At 29.2% G+C, this 21,392-nt stretch overlaps 1 protein-coding gene across 1 annotated transcript in view; it reads right to left on the bottom strand.

The window, feature by feature from the left end:
• LOC123015293 (GTP-binding protein REM 1) overlaps positions 1-21,392 on the bottom strand; it is a 30,311-nt gene that overhangs the window by 5,185 nt on the left and 3,734 nt on the right. The window contains exons 2-3 of the mRNA XM_044414953.1: positions 7,425-7,652; positions 1,539-1,624 (exon numbers count right to left, since the gene is read on the bottom strand). Of these exons, the coding sequence (XP_044270888.1) occupies positions 1,539-1,624; positions 7,425-7,652 (314 nt within the window). The remainder of the gene's footprint in view (positions 1-1,538; positions 1,625-7,424; positions 7,653-21,392) is intronic.

Consider the following 21,392-nt stretch of genomic DNA (forward strand, 5'->3'; position numbering starts at 1 on the left):
AACCTTAGTGTATAATTAAGTAATACAGACATACACAGGCAACAGATAATGGTGCTTTAATAGTGTATATGAACAGTCGTATAATTGAGAAATTAATGATGGCACTCATTCAGATGAATGATTAATGGCGTTATTATTACAATAAGGGCAAATGTTGTCGTCTTGGCAACAAACTAGTTTTATGCAACTTTTAATTTTTTTAAACTTTTGATTCGGTAGAATAAACTTGAAAAGAATTGATATTTATTTTTTATTAATTAAGGAAAAACTGGCAATTTATTAGTCATAAATTATTGATATTAAGTTTGGTTTTACACCTCAGAGGAAAACTAAAAATTAGAAATTGTTTGCGTTTTGCGTTTACTTTGCGTAACTTGAATCACCCTGTATACACAAATATTATTCTCTACACGAAAGTGTTTTGTTTAGTGACTGGTTTCTCTTGCATGATGCAAATAATTTGACTTTGATATTTTCACGATAATCGGAGTTTGAGCCGTTTATGTGTTTTTAGCGTGTTTATAGTTTCACGAGTTTGATTCAGACGTAATATTTATCCAGATATAGCAACACTAAATATTGGAAGGAGATAAATTGAAGTTTTTAAATTATTTGGCTGATTGTCAGGAAGTTGATGGAAGCCACTTTAGACATCTTATTTCGTTTTACTGTTATTTTATATCCGAAATATCTCGACTTTGTCCTACTTGCTTTTTATATTTCAACTTTTATATTTAAAAGCAAATGAAAATAGAATTGTGGCGGATTTTACATTTGCAAACATGATTTGATGTCTGAAGGAATCCCATTTAAAAGGGAAACAATTTATAAATTACGCCTACGAGAAACCCGGCAACTTTTACTTTACCATTTCGAAACAATAAAGAGTAAAGTTGTTTATCAAGAAGGACTAATTTTATTTGCAACACTATCACTTCACATTGGATGAAATGTAAAATTTTGCTACACACTGAGCAATAAGCTATGCAACCTAAGTAGACACTCTGAAAAACTTTAGCTCAATCTGATGCATATTTATAAATGCATGCAATGAAAAAATTAGGTCCTGCAAAACAGTGACATAATAAACCCAAAGTTTAAAAAGCTCAGTTAACTGGAAAAAATCTCTATCTCCGGACACGCTGGAGTATATGGGACAAGTGACTAAGTAATCACACAGGAAAAAAAGGTTCGATTAACATTACAATACCTACATTCAGTTTGCAGTAAGTGCGTTCATGCAGTTGAAGTAGAAATGCAGGACCGAAAGCCAATATTATCCTCGATGAGCAGCTATTTAGAAATAATCTTGCAAAAGCCCAAAAACGAAAAACGTAAATCGAAAGCTCTAAAAAATTTCATGGGTCATAACTCCACAATGAGAATAATCGATTCGGAAATGAATCTCTGCAGGTGCAGTATTATTACACATGTAAAACTATTTGTCATTGGCGTGTGCCAAAAAATATTCGTGCAAAAATAATTTTGAATGTAAACATAATTTAAAGAGGGATATCTGTATTAGTTTGTTTATTTACCTTCGTGCTGGAAAGATTTTGAAACGTTAGTTCGGATTCTTCTCCATTAAGCATTATTGAAACAGTTTCAGCTCCTGATAGTGTATCTGAAAAATAATATTCAAAAATTAGTTATTTGTGTAAAATATTTTAAACTGGTTGTGTCTTGTAAATTCGTTCAGCAGAGTCTAAAAATATCCTTTTGCATTTATGATTTGGTTCCTATGTATTTAGCTCTTGAAACCGCAGACTGAATATGGATAATTTTAGCATGCTGTGCTTGTATTCTCTTTGTTAATACGCTAGATACATGGTAATAAAATAGGATATATTGTTTTGACTCCTGTTCCATCCATTTAACATGTTTGGTTTTGAGTTACAACAACTGATTTCTGTATTAATTCATAAGCATTTTTTTTTTCATATTGTTTGATATACAATTTAAGAGTATATTAAAACTGCTAAAAACGGAAAGGAGCTAAAGGAGGTGGCACAATAGCAGGACTAGTAGCGTCGTTGAATTACTTACTATTTTTAGAATCTCAAATAGCAATTTGCTCTTGCTGAATGTTGAATTTTTCGTAAATGCTATAAAGCCAGGGAAGTAATGAGTAGGATTATTCTTGGATGCAGACATCAGATGGTTGTTTTTGATTTGCTTTGAAGAGAAATTGCTAGTCGTCGTTGTTGATAAATTGGCTGTTTTGCCAATCATTGTACGTATTTTAAGAGAACTTAAAATACATATTATTTTTTGAAACGTTTGATATTTTTAATGTGATATTTTTAATTCTTTGAATTTCCATGATTTGGGGATCATAATTTATTTATTTATGTAGTTAATAAAAAAAAATGACATAACAGAAAAAATATTCAGAACTCAACACAAGTATTGAAGACAACGAAAACAAAATTATCTGAAAGTTTCCCAAAGCTTGGCCAAATCCGAAATTTTTCAGATGGGAATTTTGAACAGCAAATTAATTGGGTAATCAATCAAATTTTGTTTTTCTCGGTTGTAATCGACGGAATTGCACAAACAAGTAACAGGATGTATTCGCAATTTTCCACTATTTATTCTTACATAAAATGAAATGGCCGAACCTGTGAAAACAAATTTAGTGTTCAAAATATAGCAACAGAATAGCATTTTGTAACGAAATGTTAAAAAATATCATTTATGGTTATTATGTAAGAGAGGAAGTGGACACATTTTGAGTTTTCTTATTTTAAGCGAAGTTTTTATTAGCTTTAAATTGTTTGCTCTTAACTATGCCATTAAGCTCTAAACGCTACATTGTGTACAATAAAACGAAAATCACATTGCCGTAACAAGCAAAAAGGACAATTTATGAAACGCTTTATTTAAAGTGAAGCAGCGTTTTTTAGTCGAATACCTGCAATAATGTTAAATTTCGTTTGACTGTTTTATTTATGAATAGGTATCCGATTTTACAATTGTTATGATAAATAAACTGTGTTTACGTTTTAAAATTCAATCTTTTCTCTTACTGTATTTTCGAAATGATGTCTTCATTTCGTAATTCGCATGGAAAACAAGTATTTCAAGTCATTCGTTTAAGATTCTCATTAATCTCACAAGATATTCACATTAGTAATCATTTAGTCAATGCTTTTGGCGTCTGTCGCATTAGGAGTATTTATAGAAAGTGCAGGACACCGAAAATTAGTCAAAAATAAAATTTTATGTAGTGTCTTTTTTTGCGGTCACAAAATATAAACTGTCATACAATATGCTGGCTTCGCTTATTTCTAAAATACGGTGAAATTACAAATTTTCCACTAATAATTTATAGGCAGACGAAGACGTAGAATACTTATAATAAAATATTCCAGTCGTAAACTTTGATTTTAATTTATTGTATTACCGATATGTTCATACTAAGTACTTATCCACCTAAATTATAAGAAATAATGAATTACTTTAGCAACCTTATTCACTTTGGAATAAGCCTCAGTATCTCATTTCCTTTTTCCAAAATAATACCACGGTCATTGCTCTATTAAATGAGACGAAGCCGCAAACGCATAGCAAGATATGTTGCCAAATTTTATGTAGAAAGTTCAATACTACACGTCTACACATCTTCCGAAAAAATTAGGTAATTTTATAGTCAATTTAATTTACTAGTTCTTTTTAAAACTTTTATAACCTGTGGAAGAAACGACATCATAAAATTTGAGTTATTTTTAAAATCAAAGCTAATTTTGATTCTACGCTTTTACTGCGAATGACCAATTTAATTTCAAGATATATGTATATTATGACCACTGTTGATTTTTCAAATTTAATTAAGTGAATTTATATTTTATACAGTTTTTTTATACAGTTTTATAAAGTCAGGTTTTTCCTCTATTTTTGGAAAAAAAATACGTAAAATTTATATACCTACCTTCAGTAAAACCAAGCTTTTTCGCAGTTTGTCGATCTTAAAGAAGGACATCAACAAATTCATGTGTTAACAAAATGTGTAGTGATGATATATATTATTATTATTAAATGCCTTTTAGCATATTTAAAGTATGTAATAAAAGTAAAAGCAAAATGATTACTAAATACCTATGAGCTTCTCATATGTTTAATTAAAACTAAGATAAAAGTTAAAATCAAAATTTTCTAGATACAGTGGATTATTTTCTATAACAAAGGTTATTCTGAAAATATTAAAATAGACAAGTTGTAAAAAACAGTAATTAGAAACTTTGAAAATGTGTGAAGTAGCCTTTAGCCTTCTCTGTAATTTCCACAAATTTATTTAGATGTATAATAACAAAATTTTAACTTGAATGTATTTATAACAATTGACCAAGTATCGACTTCCCTGTATATCATCTATCTTAAATTCAATTTCATTAATGATAGTATGCCAAAGTATATTCAACAACAGAAAAGATAATCTCGAGTTTGTTCGGATTGGAATTTTACAGCAAATTTAACACATAAACACAAGCGATATTTTTATACCGGTGTACGTAGAAGACACGCCAACAGGTGTTTTACTGTAGGAGGCATCGAAAATTTATTACCCAGAGAAATATTGCATTCGATAGCAGTTCTCTTGATTAATCCATTTTTACTGAAATTTATTAGGGTATTGAATATACAAAATATTTATATACTTTGTGCGTGTTAATATGTCTAAAAGAAACAATTAGGACATCTTAAGTTATTTTACATTTTCTTTTACTACTAAATTTAAATGTCGCATTCGGTTATAAAAACTTTCCAATGTAGTCGTTTATTAGAGGAAAATTTGTTATTAAAATAATTCAGTTGAAATCTGTTAAATATAAATCGTTTGAAGGTTTTAAATTAATAGATGAATCTGAAAGCAAATGTTTACTGATCAATTGATTTCTACATGCTACATTTCGTCAAGCTAAAAATAAGTTCTATATGTCGGTTGTAACTATTAGGCATTAAATTGTTGCTTTAAATCAGAAAAAATATACACGTAGCAGCTGAAAATTTTCTCTTCGTCAAAATGTTTATTTGTTTATTATAACACTAAAAACCATATGGGTTCTGATTAGTATAAAAGCTCCCAATCTAACAGGTACGAATGTTTGGAAGAGCTGCGAATGAGAATATACAGCTGCCTGCAATAGCTCGCGTTTAAAATTTTACGCATACAACACTTTCTTCTTTTCTAAAGCTTTGAATAGGTATGCGCAAAAAAATGAAGCTGGTTAACAAATATTTAATTCCATCATACGTATACGTCATTTTATTAAAAGTTTTTTTAGTCGAAATTTTAATTCAAGTATTTGTTAAATTCTTTTTTCTTCAGAGCTGTGCAGTTTGAAACAATTACTTGCCGACTCAACTCGAAGTGAAGAAGAATCAGAGCTCAATGATTTATCACTTTAGTCACAATACACTCGCAAGTTAGGGTTCGGCTGGCTTCATTATTGCCTTTATCGACTTTTTTAGGCCTACTCATTCTATTCGCTTGATTAGGAATCAATTTGTCAAATTCAAGCTTTGTAAGTCATTGACAGTCACGCCCAATATATTTTATTCTCTATAAATCACTCTAAATTTTACTTATTCAACGTGGATTCTAACAAACTCTGAAATGAAGCTTATTAACCACGAATTTCTTACTCCCTCAGATTTTCTACTCTTGGGTTGCTAAGGACTACACTTTACTGCCTTAAATAGTAATTATTTAAAACAGTAATTATATACTATTCGTCTTTAAGTTTTCAACACATTTCTAGCTTGAAGATGGTTTCAACTAAAAGCTTCCTTGTACATACGTCAATGTTTACACGATTTTGCAGTAGTGTATGTTTAGTTTATTTGGCATTGTGTCGTCTAACAAAGAAAGAAGTTAAGTGCGGACGCAATGCTCGAAAAAAATAATGTTTACAAACAACATTAGTAAACTAATAAAACGATGCTATTAACAACAGCATTGAAATCGTCTCAGTTTGAAAAAAATACGATTCACTTTTATATAAATATTTTAATTATCAATTTTTGACAACCACTTGCCATTTAAGTGTACACTTTTGGAGAAACCGCGATAAAATACCTCACAGCCCTCAGTTATGATTTATAAATGATTTGAGCACGTGTTTTTGGAAATTATTAGGTACATACGTCACAAGAGGATTTTAATTTTTTTTTATTTTCTTCTCTTCAAAACCAAAAATATGTGTCTTACTATATTTTTAAAATGTCAATAATAATTAAATTTTCTAATATGGTGAATAAGCTTAACATCAAATCAAAGAAAACTTGATAAGTTTTTACTTTTAGAATAATCAATCAACCTAACTTTTATGATTTTTTTTTCTAAAAAAATGTATTCTTAAGGAATGGAGTAATTTGATCTTTTAATTATTTACGCTTTGACTTACGGTAAAAGTATGCAAAGATCAAATTAATTCTACAATAATTTTCATTTATTTTATTTTCTAAAAAAATCAAATTTGGGCAAACTTTGACATTATTGGTTTTCTTTGCTCCATTTCATTCGGTACAAATTTAAATAAGTATGTTTTTGTAAGTTTTTCAGTTTGTTTAACTGTTCCGATGAAATAATGCCTCTGATTTTCAACTCTGTATTTTTCTTAATATTTCACAATAAAATTTATTTTGAATTTAACAAAAGATCAGAGCCACTTATGGCATAATAATACTTTGGGTTTTACCACGTTTATAGTACTAAACAAATTTTGCTGGTGGATAAAAAGTGCCTTTAATCACATGTAGTAAGTAGAAACTATTATTGGCAATTTTGCACAGTTTGTATCATTTATTAGATATTCAGCTACATCTAAAACCGTAGTTAAGCACAATATTAATGTAGTAAACTTAATATTCTATACCGGCACGAAATTTCGAAATTAAATTAAATTTATACGAAGTTATAAAATATTATCGATGATCCTATATCATAATTTTTGAATTGTTAATTTTTGCTATTTTGAAATGTTCATTTTTATTTGTTTTGAATTAAAAAGTAGAAGCTTTATGTTAGTAGTAATCATTATGACTAGTTTTGTTGTTCTAGTATAAATTTTTATTTATTCCTAAAACAACTCGCAGTTCAGTATGAAAATTCATTAAGGTTTTAGTTGCACTAAAACTACATGTTTAAAAGGGGAATTAGATTTCAATTTCAACAGATTATCGTCGACGTATAAGAATTCATAAATGACGATATGTCATAAAAAATGTCATAAAACAAAAAGCAGGGATTTATCAAAGGAACCGGCTCTTTATTATTGTAGGAAAGGGGGCTTTATTACTATCATAATGTGCTGATTGGCATTTTTTGATTGGTAGAAAATTCAATTGACAGCTAAAATAATTCTCAGTTCAAAAATATTTCATTATGCAAATCTGATCAAAAGAAGAGGAAAATTAATTACCTTTTTGTCGATCGTACGCATTGATACACTCTGAAGTCATAAACTGGCTAATTAGGGCAGTTTTTCCTACACCATTCGCACCGAGTAATGCGACAATGTAATTGCAAACAGAAACAGTTTGCTCAGGCTCATTCAGAAGAAGGGAAGGCATTCCGCCTCCGACGGCAGGACATAAACTATTACTTCTTGAGCGTCTCCGTCTGAACGAATCTCCTCTATTGATTATTCCTAAAACAAACGGAAACGGTAAAAATACATCTGTGCTGGATTAAAGTTTGTTATATTATTAACTTTTTTAATATTTAGTGATTACAAATACCTACTTGAGCTTGAAGTCTGAAAGAATTTGTCATACAATAAAATTATTCTTCAAGTCATAATAAAAACGATTAAATTTGGAGAAGTTTTGTGTAGTTTGATAGAAAAAAAGACTTATTATTTATGGAAACAACTAAATTTAAATTATGAAACATTTTCATAAGCCCACGAAATTTCATATATTCAAGAGTGTGTGTAATTATTGTTGATACACATAGGCATCACAATATCCCATGTTGTAAATTTTATAGTAGTTTCCAACAAGTGGAGAGAGTTTTATTACTTTATATTTACACAATGTACATTTTGTTCCATGATAATACAATAAATAATAAAATTGTTTACTGAAATGACAGTAAACCAATAATATTTCCAATCAGACAAAAATGTATATCTTACCAAATTTAGAAGCCATTTTATCACCAGTTAGGTTTATGTTGGTTGTTGCTTGCTGTTACTGATGTTATTAATGTTATGAGCATTTTCAGTTCGATAAGCACTGTTTGCAATAACCACAAATGTATAAATTTTTGCTCTATGCTGTGTGCAATGAATTAAAAGTAACAACCAATGTAAACTGCTAAAAATCAGAAAGAAAATTAAATTCTGCTTGAACGTATGAATAAATCAGATGTTATAGCCTGCCTCATCATTGTCAGAGTAAGAAAGAATGTTTCTAGATCAAATGACAGTTACATTGCGATGTCTTATTATAAAGCAAGTTAGCAAATAGTGTCTGTCTGTCATAATATGGCGGAGCACATAGAGCACAACGGATTGTGTTCAACATATCAGTGTTTTTTGTACAACTTTATTTTTTTGAATGCTGAATAATATTACACAGGGCGACAAAAAAAGTCATGTCGTGACAACTTGACAAATTATATATCATTTTGTCTGTCTCAGTGAGACAAATCAAATGCACTAAAAAAAATATTTCAAAAAGTACACATGTCGTAGGCTAATTGTAAATTCAGTCGTTTTATAAAACACCTAGTCATTTTGAAAACGACTGGGCAAATTGTAAATGAATAAATAAATGCAGGGTTTTTACAATATGATTTTAGGCGTGTTATAAAAAACCTAATAAGTTTTCGTCTTATTATAAAGTACGTATGGTTAATTTATAATGCTGACTAACAAACCTGCGTCACAGATTAACTTTAAAAAGTTCAGTGTAAACTACCTCTTACTGTCATCATGACTGACATTTGACAATTAAAATTTTTTTTTGTGGTTAAAATTGTTAATTAAACAATTTGTCCGTCTTAGGAAATTTTAATTGAATTAAGTGTAATTAAATCATCGCTTTGATATGCTGCCAGCCTATGCCACAAATCAATATTTTTGAAAAGTCAAAATGACACAAACATTACAAGAAAACAATGGGGTTATTAATGTAATGGTTGATTTATAGTTTATATTATGAAAATGACAATACTGCCCCAAATTTTAATTCCGTAACTGTACAATGAAATTGTTAAGAAAATTTATCCTATGGGGCGTAATGCTTGATTAGCAAAGGTAACTTCAAAAATTCATATCTTGAAAACTACTCGGTATATTCTTTTACAAATTTGGATTGTAACTAACAAAGAGATGCTCTAGACACGATGGTGATGATGAAAAAAAATTACTCATAGGGTATTTCTTAGATTATTTCGATTTACTTCGAACTTCTTCGAACACTGTTCGAAGAAAAGTTCACCAATATTAATTTCAAATTGCATATCATTTTAAAGGGCAAGTCCATCCCTTTAGAATGGTCTTTATTTGGAGGAAATCATCATAATAATTATTGAGTAATGATTTTTTAAAGTAAAAGTATTTTAAATTCATTTAAATTAGAAAAATAGTTATTTATTCAATCCTTTATGTTAAAATTGAATTTTATCTACTTTTTTCTTCATGTCAAAATGAAATTTTATCGTCTAGATGATAAAAAATACATCCATTGTTGCATATGTGCGGTTGTTAGTTGCTAACAATCTTTGACATTAGACTTTATTGTTGAATTTTACTTTGACATTTATAAATATCGACCAAATTAATCAAAGATAAAATTCAATTTTATCGTCTTGTATAATAAATAACTATTACCTAGTTATTAGAAGATAACAAAAAGATACGTTTATCCACTATTATTATGCGACATTTTGGAACTGTGCCACTATCGAGCAATTTCCAAGTTGCAAGTATTCATGATACAAGGCACCAATAAGGTAGTTTTGGAAAGTTAAATGTAGAGATCCTTTCGTACACCGCAACAACGATCATTTTTAGATCGCGTCGCAGAATTGGGAGACAGTTTTACGAGTATGTTCTGCAAGGACATTGATCGCGATTATTTTCGTTTAATGTATGTATTATTAATTTTCTATAGCTGGCTTAAATCATAGTTTTTAGTTTGGTAAATAATTTCAATCTCTGAGTTGCGAAGTTTTGTTGCAAATCAGAGATAATGTTTTAAACAGAGTTAAATTGCTTGCAAAGTGTGTGTACGATTTTAAGATAAAGTTTGTAATTACATTTAGTGGAGTTTAAATATCAGTATTCAAAAACAGGCGATTGTATGTCAGCTAGTAAGATTCATAAAGAATATTGTTCATTTTAGTTTGGTGCATGATAAACCTTTGTAATTGAATTACTGATTCAAAATTAATTAATAAAGTTTGAAACAGAAACCGGCGCTATAGTGTTTCTGTCACTTTGTAAAGCTTTTATTTTAGCTATTTATGTATTATGTACGCAAAATAGGGTTTTAGGGGACGAATCGTAATTAATGACGAGGCGCCGACGTAGGAGCCGAGTCTGTAATGAGAGGAGTCACCTAAAACCTTTTGCGTACGTGGTGCATACAAGATTTTTTTATTAAAGCTCCCAAAACACGAATTCACACCTCTTACTAATTAAAAAAAATTTCGTTACCATAGTAGTAACCAATTTTATTTTTTAGTCCGCAAAAACTGTTTTTGGGGACTGAGTGCCTAAAGTAACCGTTTTACGTACTATTTTATTGAGTCCGGAAAAGATTCATTTTAGGGACTCAAATGAGTCCCTAAAACAGCTGTTTTCGGGAGCGTTTACAAAAAACAACATTTTGCTTATTTGATATTCTATAGTGATTAATATGTAAAAATAGACGTTTCTTCATAACTCAGACGTAGCAAGTTGTTAGCAAGTTTGGTAACGAAATTAACCTTTGAGGTTGCATTTAGAAGCCAAGTTACAAAAGCTTTTCATACAAGAATGGCACAAACGTATCAGCTATTTTTATATTCTGTAATTTAAATTCGTTTTCTGCTTTAGAAATGTTAAAATTAAAATAAATCGAGGAACTACAAAAACAAACTTTAAGACACATACAAATTTAATTTCAACCTGTTTTCGGTAAATTACAATACAATGAATGTGTAAATGAAACTAAATTAATTCCAACCATCTGGCACAACAATTAGAGAGAATTTCATGAAAATCGTTTTGTTTTCATTTCAGACTATTGAAAATAAATTTTAGGTAGATAAGCCTCTAAACAAACTTGAACACATCAAATCTCTGTGTCTTAATAAATTAATGTTATCCAATCTATTTGTTATCAAAACATTCTTTAAAATTAATCTCCTATAATAATTGTTTGTAGACTGCTCTAATTAAAAGATTCTTTAAATTAACTGTTTGCAAATTAGAAGGATTTTTGTTTGTAGACAGTTTTTCAACTTAATTTGAAGAAGCACTAAATTTTTCAATAGAAATGTTTGAAAAGAAAAATCTTAAAAATTTCCTTTTAATAAAAAACTGAGTATAATATTATAAATGATATCGAAATATTATACCAAATAAACCTGTTATTTATGTTTTATAACTTTATTCTTCAAAATTACATTTTTATGTGTACAACTTTGTGACAATCTTATATCTAAAATATTATATGAACATTTGTTATTGATCTTGTTTATTCAGATTACGGTTTTTACTATTTTATTCAAATAATAACATTTTAAATACTTTTTCCACAGTAAAATAAATATCATCATAACTCTTTTGAATTCGGGATAACTAAACTTTTAAAATTACAAATTTCATAATAGCTGATGTTCATGCAAATTGTTAAGAAAATGTGAAATGAATGATGGAATTACATGCCTCGAAATATGTACTCGTAGATATAGCGAAAATACAAGATTTTTAAACTCTGTTACTAAAATTAATTTATTATTTAAATTCTCATGAAATTTTTACAACTCTATCTTCAGCTACGAAAACAATAAACACCTCCACATGCCATAAAAGTATATGAAAATAAAGATCCTTTTGTATTATTTTTTATTTTACAACTGCTAAAATGCTTATTTTATACAAACAAGGTTAAAATAAAAACCTTAAAAATCATTATGACTCTCTTCAATTACAGAGTTTTACCAAAAAACAAAATGCACTGTAACTGCAACTTTAATTAGTGAAAACAACTTCAAAAACTCATATTCTGGGCTAAATAAAGTCATATTCATGCAAATTCAATTCGAAATGATATGTAACATATTTTCATGTTTTATTGTTCTATTGTAAAGCTTCAGACGTGAATTTAAAACTACATATGGAACTTTTATTTGTAATTAAACCATGGTTGTTATGAATAAACGAAGCGAAATTTTCTGTAGTAAAATTTATGCACATTTTATGAAATGAAAATGTTAACGTTCTACCTTATAAACTTCAAAAAGAGTTCCTACAACGGCTTCCAAAAATATTAGTTCAAGGAACTGAAAGCAGCTTACGACTTGAACTACACTTCCAAACGCTCACATGGTTATCTATTATTAGTATAAATATTTGCAAACATTTTCTCGCAGCGGTACGTTACAGTTCTGTTTCTGTACGTGCTCAATAAACAATACCAACATGGACCAGTATAGAAGGATAAAACTATTTTTGGATGTGTTTCTAGAAAAGTATCAGACGTGTTCCTGACTTGCGAATATTCAAATTATGGACATTTGATTCATTTCATGCTTAAATTCATTATTTCGATTTGTTGGAGACTAGCCAACTATCAAAATAGCGATTTGTTAAAACGCATTGTTTAATTTCCACTATAAAATTTGATTTTGTTTTCCGAACACTTGCATACTAACTTGCAGAAAATACTTTCAACGTTTTTAAATTGAAATAAAATAATAACAGAAAAATTGACTCATGTTATTACAATACTGGTAATAATGCTTTTTTGGCTGGAAGTGTTATGTATTCGTAATTTATTTTTAACGGATAGTTGTTGTAGTTTTTCACTCTTAATCCTCTTGTTTTTAAAACATTTTTTGGTTGTGTGTTTTGTGGTATAGTATATAAATACGTTTACACAGTAATTCAACTGTGTCGTGCTATAACAGTTCAACTTGATCGGAAAATAGGCAAGTTATTCTATACCTACATATGATCGAAAAGCCCGAAAAGTATAAAAAGTGATTTGTACCGTGTTGTAAGAAACGAACTGTCTATGTTGAGAACAATGACTTGATAGTTCGTTTCTTAGTAAAGCTAACCCGGCAAATTCAAATTTCGAATTTTTGAGGGCCGTTTTCGCTCAAATGCAGTTAATTGGAGAATCGACAAAAATGTCGATAAGATAGCCTTTTTTGAGCACTACAAGCTCCTTCAATCAGATTTTCATTTCTGTTACTCCTGCAGCCGCATGTTAATTTCCTATATATAAGCCTGCCTGGGACACCCGGTATATTTTTTGTAAAGAATCGTAGACCGCCGAGCGATGTGAGATTTTCACTTATAATTACACGAGAGCTTTTTTTTTCGAAGTAAACTTGACATTTTAATGAGAATTTTCTTTTCTGGCAATTTAACGAAAAAAACTGCTTCTGAAAAAATTACTTTTACGAGTCCGTAGGACAAGTAATTTTTTCTGGCAGTTTTTTGAGTTAAATTGCCACAAAGAAACAAAACTCGAATTAAAAATGTCAAGTTTTTTTCGTAAAAAAAAAGCTTGAGTGCAATTCGTTAAGACAATTTAATGAATACGTAAATTACTAAATTAACAAATAAGGTGTAAATTAGTTTATTTAATTTGATGAAAAGTACAATTATTAAAAATAATGCAGACCTACTAGAATCAGACGCTTTCAAAAGTTAGGTTCCGTTTTGTCGCTGTAATAGTTAGGGCAAACTTTTGTAGCTGTCATAATGACAAAAACACCGCGGCTTATGGGATTTTTTGTGTATGAAAAAAATTGTCCTCATTTTTTTACAAAATGGGATTTTATGGTAAATTCTAACTAAATAGCAATAAATAAGTCAAAGAAATAAAAAAACATATTATTAAACTAAAATAAAAATACATAATGACATTAAATAATAAAATCGTTGGTTTAGTTGTTGTTTTGCATTTGTAATGATATAAATCTTTTTAATCTTTTTTTTGTCATCGGCCCCGGTATATTTGGCTCTAACTATGTTTGCCTCCGGTAAAAATATCCTCTTATTCCTCGAAGTCAGTTCGTTCCCAATTTTTAGATGAAGTCGTACATTCGTCTTTCCAGCTGAATATTCTCAGTATAAATTACCTAATGAAAATATTCTAAATACAGGGTGCGCCAGAACTCGCGCCCCAGAGAAAAATGCCATGTAAGGAAAGAAAAATGGAAAATTTCTATCTATAAAAATTTCGAAATTATGAGAGTAAATTTTGCACTTTGACTCTATTTATTTCTGTTGGAAAAATAATTTTCCAAGTTTTTTTGCTACGGGCTATTAGAAGAGGTAACAAGGTAGCTGAATCCCAAATTCAAACACAGTCTAATGTTATTTGTGGCTTTTATTGCAAAATTTTTGAACTTTTGTTAAATAATTATGAAAAAAACATATACAATGGCGAGCATAAAATTTTGATTGGTAAAGTCATTTTGAAACTATATTTTTGTCAAAAAAAGTAGTTTGTCTGTGTAATTTTGACCAGACGGTATATTAGGTAATGACATTGACTACTAAAATTTAATGCTCGCCATTGTACAAGATCATCAGTGTCATTATATAGACATAAAAAAATCAAATGTCAAAAAATAAATGTTAAAATTTTCTTAAACATTTTTTTCATGTTCCTGGTATCTTCTCTCACTTGAAGTTCTCTGGGGCGCGAGTTCTGACACACCCTGTATAATTCGAAACAAAATACACAACGAAAATTGCAGTTGTTTATCAAAAAATTGATAAAAGTGGATAAAACGTTCAATAATCGTCAATAAGTCAACAAAAAGTGTTAGAAACAAGATCGAGGAAAACTAACATTTAAAAAAGTTCCAGTCTCAAAAATAGTTAGCTTATTATCTGATTTGTGTTATGTGCATCACTAACCAACCTAGTATTGTTGGAATAGGTATTAACAACTGTGTAGCGTTTGCATTACCTGTTGTCTCTGTGAGTATGTTATTCTGTATAATTTCTGGTGAACGCTGAACGACCGTCATTTTGCTCCATTATAAATAAAATATTTCGAACAATCTACCATTTTCACTTCACACTCAGAAGTTTACTTTGTAAAAAATAAAGTGTGTAAGTATGTAAACAAAATAGGAAATTATTTAACATAAAATTTGCGATGTTTATTCGCTCGTATTTTAGACCTGATGTTTATTTGATTAGGGGAATGGATAATAAACACATTTGACAACAAAAGAGATTCATAAATGTGGTAAGCACTCAAAGAAAAAGTGTTACTGCTTCCGATCGACAAACAAAACAATAAATTTCTATCGAGACACGTCAGCTTTATTGCTAGGTAACATATTTCCGTGGCTACAATCCAAACTAAATCAATTTTATACAACTTTCAAGTAATGTTCATTAGGAAAATTGGACATTACACAGGGAATAACTGCCATTTTTATGTTTTCCGTTCCAACTTTCACACTTTTTCAAAATTATACAGAATATTTATTTATTTAGCAAAAATTTACATTTACATCGACGTCTCTTTGGAGTTTGGAAGTAATAGTCAAAGTTCTAGGATAAGTTTGCTCGTTTTGTTCTCTCAATTGCCCTAGTTTTGAGTACATGCAAGATGCAATTTCTGAGGGAAATCTATTCCATCAATCTCTACAATTTGGTGGCTGACGTTAACTTGATATGAGGAAAGGTCCCTTAATTTTGACGTTCTTGCTAGGATCACGTCTATCAATTAATAAGACGCTTGGCTCAGAGCAATTTATGTATCTCAACCTAATCACCTAGTCGTATGACTCCGAACACGAGTATTTCAATTTACTTAGGATCATGTAATCTTCTTTCCGACACAAATTTCATTACTTCTAAATGAATTTTTTAATAAACTGAATTACTTGCAATACAAAATGAAGTTTCTATTTTGTGTTTCAAAAGAAAAAATAAAACCTCCGTGTATTCCAATACGGTCGAACTATTGTGCCAGCTGTAAGTGAATACTTTTATGAAATAGGCAAACTTTTGTGTGTTGCAAAGTTTTGATTAAACCAAGTATTAAAAAATCAACAGTGCTCCAAATCAAAAATAGCTGTGTTCTATATTTCATTTTACGGAGCAAACACAATAAATACAAACCATTATATGAGTGTTGGGTATACAAATGTGTTTCCTCGACTTTATGAGCTATTTTGGAATTCTTGTTCTCTTTCGGACAGTTCAATTATTTGTTGCCATAAATTCCGGGGAGAAGTTGCGTGAGTATAGAACAGTTGTTGCTGCTAGTAGAATTTTCTCAAGATTTATGTAAATTATATTTTACCTGGTTTGTTTTCTAAAATTAGACAACTCCACTTACATCACGTAAATATAAACACTATTAGTAAAAGCTTATGTGTAATTTTTAAGTTTTTTTATTCTGATGATTTCATTTGGATTATTTCACACAAATTGAAAAAGTTATTTAAAAAAATTAAAACTGTTTTCTACTTCTTTTATTTTGGAGAACACCACATTTTGCACCTAACTATACTCGGTTTTTTAGGCAATTACTCCAGCTTTCTAAAAATAAATGTAATTTTTTTTTAATACAGAATGATTATGATTACGTTAACCACATAGCTTAATTTTAAGTTACTTCATCTTCCTTACTTTTTATTAATGATCATACTTATGGATAAGTAACTCATCAACACCACATATCTACAGTGTATATAATTCAAGTAAAATTACATGTTTACATGAATTTACTTTTTATAGATAAATAATTTGATTTTTTTACATAAAAAATTCAACAAGGTATAAATTTTGTATAAACCATGAACGTAAAATACACGATGCCCGAGAACTTTGCCCAGGGCAACCAAACATCCGATACCTCTTTGATCGGTAAAATTACTCTGTTGTTATATGTAGGTAGGTATAACAAAATTATTTTGAAAAGTAGAAATAAATCAGAGTGTAACCTCAATAATAAAAAAGATAGAAGTGTTAGTGTTATTTATTCATTTTAAGTTGCTTCAATTTTTTTTGTTCCTACTTTTCTTCTTCGTAATAAGAAAATTCCTCGCTGAAAATTTGCAAAAATAATTTTGCTAATTTCCTCATTTCTTGTTTGTGCATGACCTTTAGTATTGAAAGAGAATTCTGCTAATTGACATCTGGTTTGACATGAACGCCAGCGAAATTGATTTACCCGTTTACCACTAGTTTCGTTGGCATCTCCTAATTAAATTGTTCTCCTAAACCTAAATTAGTTGGTTGTATTCTCGTATATTATCTATGAAATTAACTTATTTCAAAAACATTAATCTTTAACTTGTAATCATCTTAAGGTAGTAAAAACTACTACCTTAACTACTACTACTACGTATGAGTTAACTTTGTTTGAGAACAACTAAAATCTAAGCTGAAAGTAGTTATTAGCTTATTTAAACTATCTCTGGATGAGAAAATATGTTTCATAATGATCACCCCAAAATTCAGGTTTGCCATTTATGAGGGGAATGTATGTACAATGTATAGATAGCATGCTGGTCGATATTATCTCGCACAAAAACTCAACTCAAAGTAGCAGCATGCTACGAAAAGCCTAACTCGTCTACAACATTAAATAAATACAAACTTTCTAACTAGGTTTTTAGTTGCATTTTACGTCTATCTTGAGGATCTGAAAGTTGTGCAAATATACCCGCATTTGAATTCGAATGCACTCATGTTTCCTGTATAAATCGAAACGTGACATAAATTCAATTATCTCGAAAATATAAGTTTCCGTTGGACGAGTTTGAATTTACAATTTTACGCGTGTTTACAATGCTCGCTTTCGCTGCATAATGTTGCGTTCAAATGTATTACTAATCGCGGTAACGAATGCAAAGACAAACAAAATTTCTACGTCTATAACATCGTAAAGCAGGAAGCAGAGTTGGGAGGAGGAATTAAGTGGAATTAGTTCAGGTTGAGTATCGACAAGAATAACTTAAAAATCTGTTGCAATGTTGCTACTTTTTAGGGGAATAATGGAATCCTAGCATGCAAAAGGATTCTTACATTGAAATTCAAAAGGCAAACTGAGGTAAATAATGGGTTTTGGTATTTGTAATAAATAGTCAAAAGGAAATGCTTACGTTTCACAACCAGTACACCAAATGTGCACAGTTCGTCGTATTATGAATACTGTTAGGAAGTAATATTTTAGACATATTTACTTATATTGTGTTATATGCACTTTAAGATTGCCATTGGTTAAATATTTAAATAGCATGAATTTTCATTAGTCTTAGTTCATTTAATGTATTGCATTAACATATTTTGATTAATTGAACGTAATAATATTTAACCTCAGGGTATATAGCTTTTATCGATTTATCAAATAAACATACAGAGGGACCTTGATATGAATCAATCAAAAACATTAGTTTTTCCTAAGAATTTTTCTGTTAATATCCATATTTTTAATATATGCAAACATTTTAAATTTAAAACTTGGTAAACAAGAAATTATTAAAAGAAAACATATCAGAGTTAAATTTGTTTTTAACTTGCATATTCTTATGTAAAATGAAAAAGTATATAATTTAGAAATTTTGGGCAAAGATGTTATATTATTGTGTTATTTTGTTGTTTAATTTTTGAAATAGATATTTTTTTGATCACTTTCAAAAATTGTTAGTAAGTTTTCTAATAATTGAACAAAAAACACCGCAACTTCTTCGGGTCAACTGATTATGTCATATCTCTGGCATGTTGTAGTTACAAGATTAGGATCAAGGAAATCATAAAAAATATAAACAATTTATGAAGTTAAAGATTTGAAATATGTATGTAATTTTTCATATTTTTTTTGGAAAACTGAAGAAACGGGTTTTAATCCATTTGAATAAAAAATTATCTCAGAAACTTCTTTTCTTTTTATAAAATTACGAAACCAACCCTGATAAATTTTCTATAAAGCTTTTTTCGTTTTTCATTTTTTTTTCAAGTGTGAAGTCCTTTGGCCTAAATTTTGATAGCAGTCTTCTATTATTTATAATCGAGATAACTTTTTTATATCAGAGGCCAACGGACTTGACATATTTTTTAAATAAAAATCACAGGACATACTTATGTACAATTTTTTATTAAGGGCGCGTTACTGAAACGTCAGAACATCGTTTGAGTAATCATTCAGATTTTTTTTTATTTTAATTTTTTACTGAAATTTTTTAATGATACAGATTATAAAAATAATAAGAAAGAGGTTAGTGTAGTTTTTAGTGATTAAAAATTTATTTGAAATATTTATTCTCCTTTTAGATTAAATGTTGTTTAATAAAATTTCAAATAAAAAGTAATACAAACTTATTCATGTAGTTATATAACAACTCCTTTACTATATGCTACATTATAGTACATAATTACTTTAAACTGATTGAAGAAAAAATAGTACAAAGACCGCCATTATTTGAATGTAACGTTTGGAAAATGTGGCCTGTTGTTCAATACTTTTCTCTGCAAAATGTAAAAATGTTTTTTTGTAATTAAATTATGAATCCTTGTATTGACAACTAACTAAAAGGAAAATATCATTCATTAAATTTTGTTACTCTGTGAATGGTGAATAATGTTATGAAATGAGGGGCTTGCCTCCTAGAAATGGAGGATTTATTTTTGTCCAGTTGGTGATTTTTGTAGTGTTAAAAATCACCAGGATCTAGGGACAAAATATCTGTCAAATCCAGAGGCTTTGGATATGTATATTAAATCTCTGGTCAAATCAAAGTCTCTTGTAATAAAATACGTTAAATGATTAGGATTAGAAGTAAGACAGCAGATGCAAAGGTGGTTTGACATTAATATTTCAAAATTTTAATTTTTTATTATAAATATTTTTCATCTGTATATACCAATGTCTCAATTTTACATAATTTTACCAGATTTGGAATTTTGAAAATTTACTGCGCAGATTATATTGTTCCTACGAGTGTATGTACAAAATATGTCTTTTTAAAATGATACAAACAGTAGGCATATGGCTTCAATATAAATGGAAAGGAGAGATGGTAGGTATTAGATAACCAGGAAACAATAAATGACAATATTTTAATAATTTTATAACGTATTTTCTTACTTCAATATCAATATTTACAAAAGAACACAAACAGTTAACATCTTTATCAAATCTGATTTCGGGTTGTTCGCTACTTAAACACTGTAATTACGATTATAAATGTTTTTGCATAAAAAAACATCTATACAGGGTGTTTACACTGTTGGAGTTGAAAATTGACCTGGTAATAGAAGAGTACAGAAATACTGTAACCGAGAAAAAAACTCATACAATTGTTATTATCAAGAATGTTATTTAACTCCAAAATATTGGTACACGGTTTGAAGGTCACTGGAATTATTCCTTTGTTCAGATAAAATTGTATTGTTGCAACAGATAAAAAAATCGTATCCATGACAATGAAAGTGAAAGAGAAAAGTCACTTCATAGTTTTGACACTGTCATCATTTGATTTGCTTTTGCTTTAGTTTTTATCAAAATTCGAAGATCTTCTGTTTAATCTCTTTCAGCGAATGGTTGGTTTCCAATAGGTTTGATTCGTTTTTCTTAATTTTTCTCCAAATTTATATACATGTATAGCAAAATATTAAAATAATAAATTGGTTGTCGCGATTTTGATTTATGGTGAACACAACGTAATGATACTAATGGCCATTGTTGCCGCCGAAGCAGCAGTTCTCAAACAAATAGTGTAAAATGAATAATTTCCTTTAACTACGTGAATTTTTGTTTTATGTAGCGTATTAGTTTTCTTCTACCGTGAATATCATCTCATTTAAATTTCAACCTCAAGACCGTAAACACCCTGTATACACTCTATACAGGGTCAGTCACAGGAGAGTTACTTTGAAAATTAATTAGTTTGCAACCAAAAATACCTTTAGCATATGTAACTGGATATAATATTTTATTTATGCAAAGTATTCTTGGATTCAATTTTATAATTTTTAAAAATGAGGAAGCTAGACGCCTATGTGCATTGTATAATGGGTTGCTGTCCAAATTACTTCAGAAGTAACTCTCCTGTGACTAACCCTGTATAGCTAAATTTATTTTTAATACTCCACCGATGGCCACGTTTTGGACAAACTTTTCACGATTTTCTCAAGATATTTATAATTTACATGTTTTTTGTTTTTACGTCATCCAATTCTTCA

Source organism: Tribolium madens, unplaced genomic scaffold (genome assembly GCF_015345945.1).
Source record: "Tribolium madens isolate multiple individuals breed KSU strain unplaced genomic scaffold, Tmad_KSU_1.1 Scaffold_97;HRSCAF=244;Tcas5.2_LG3a, whole genome shotgun sequence".
NCBI lineage: Eukaryota > Metazoa > Arthropoda > Insecta > Coleoptera > Tenebrionidae > Tribolium > Tribolium madens.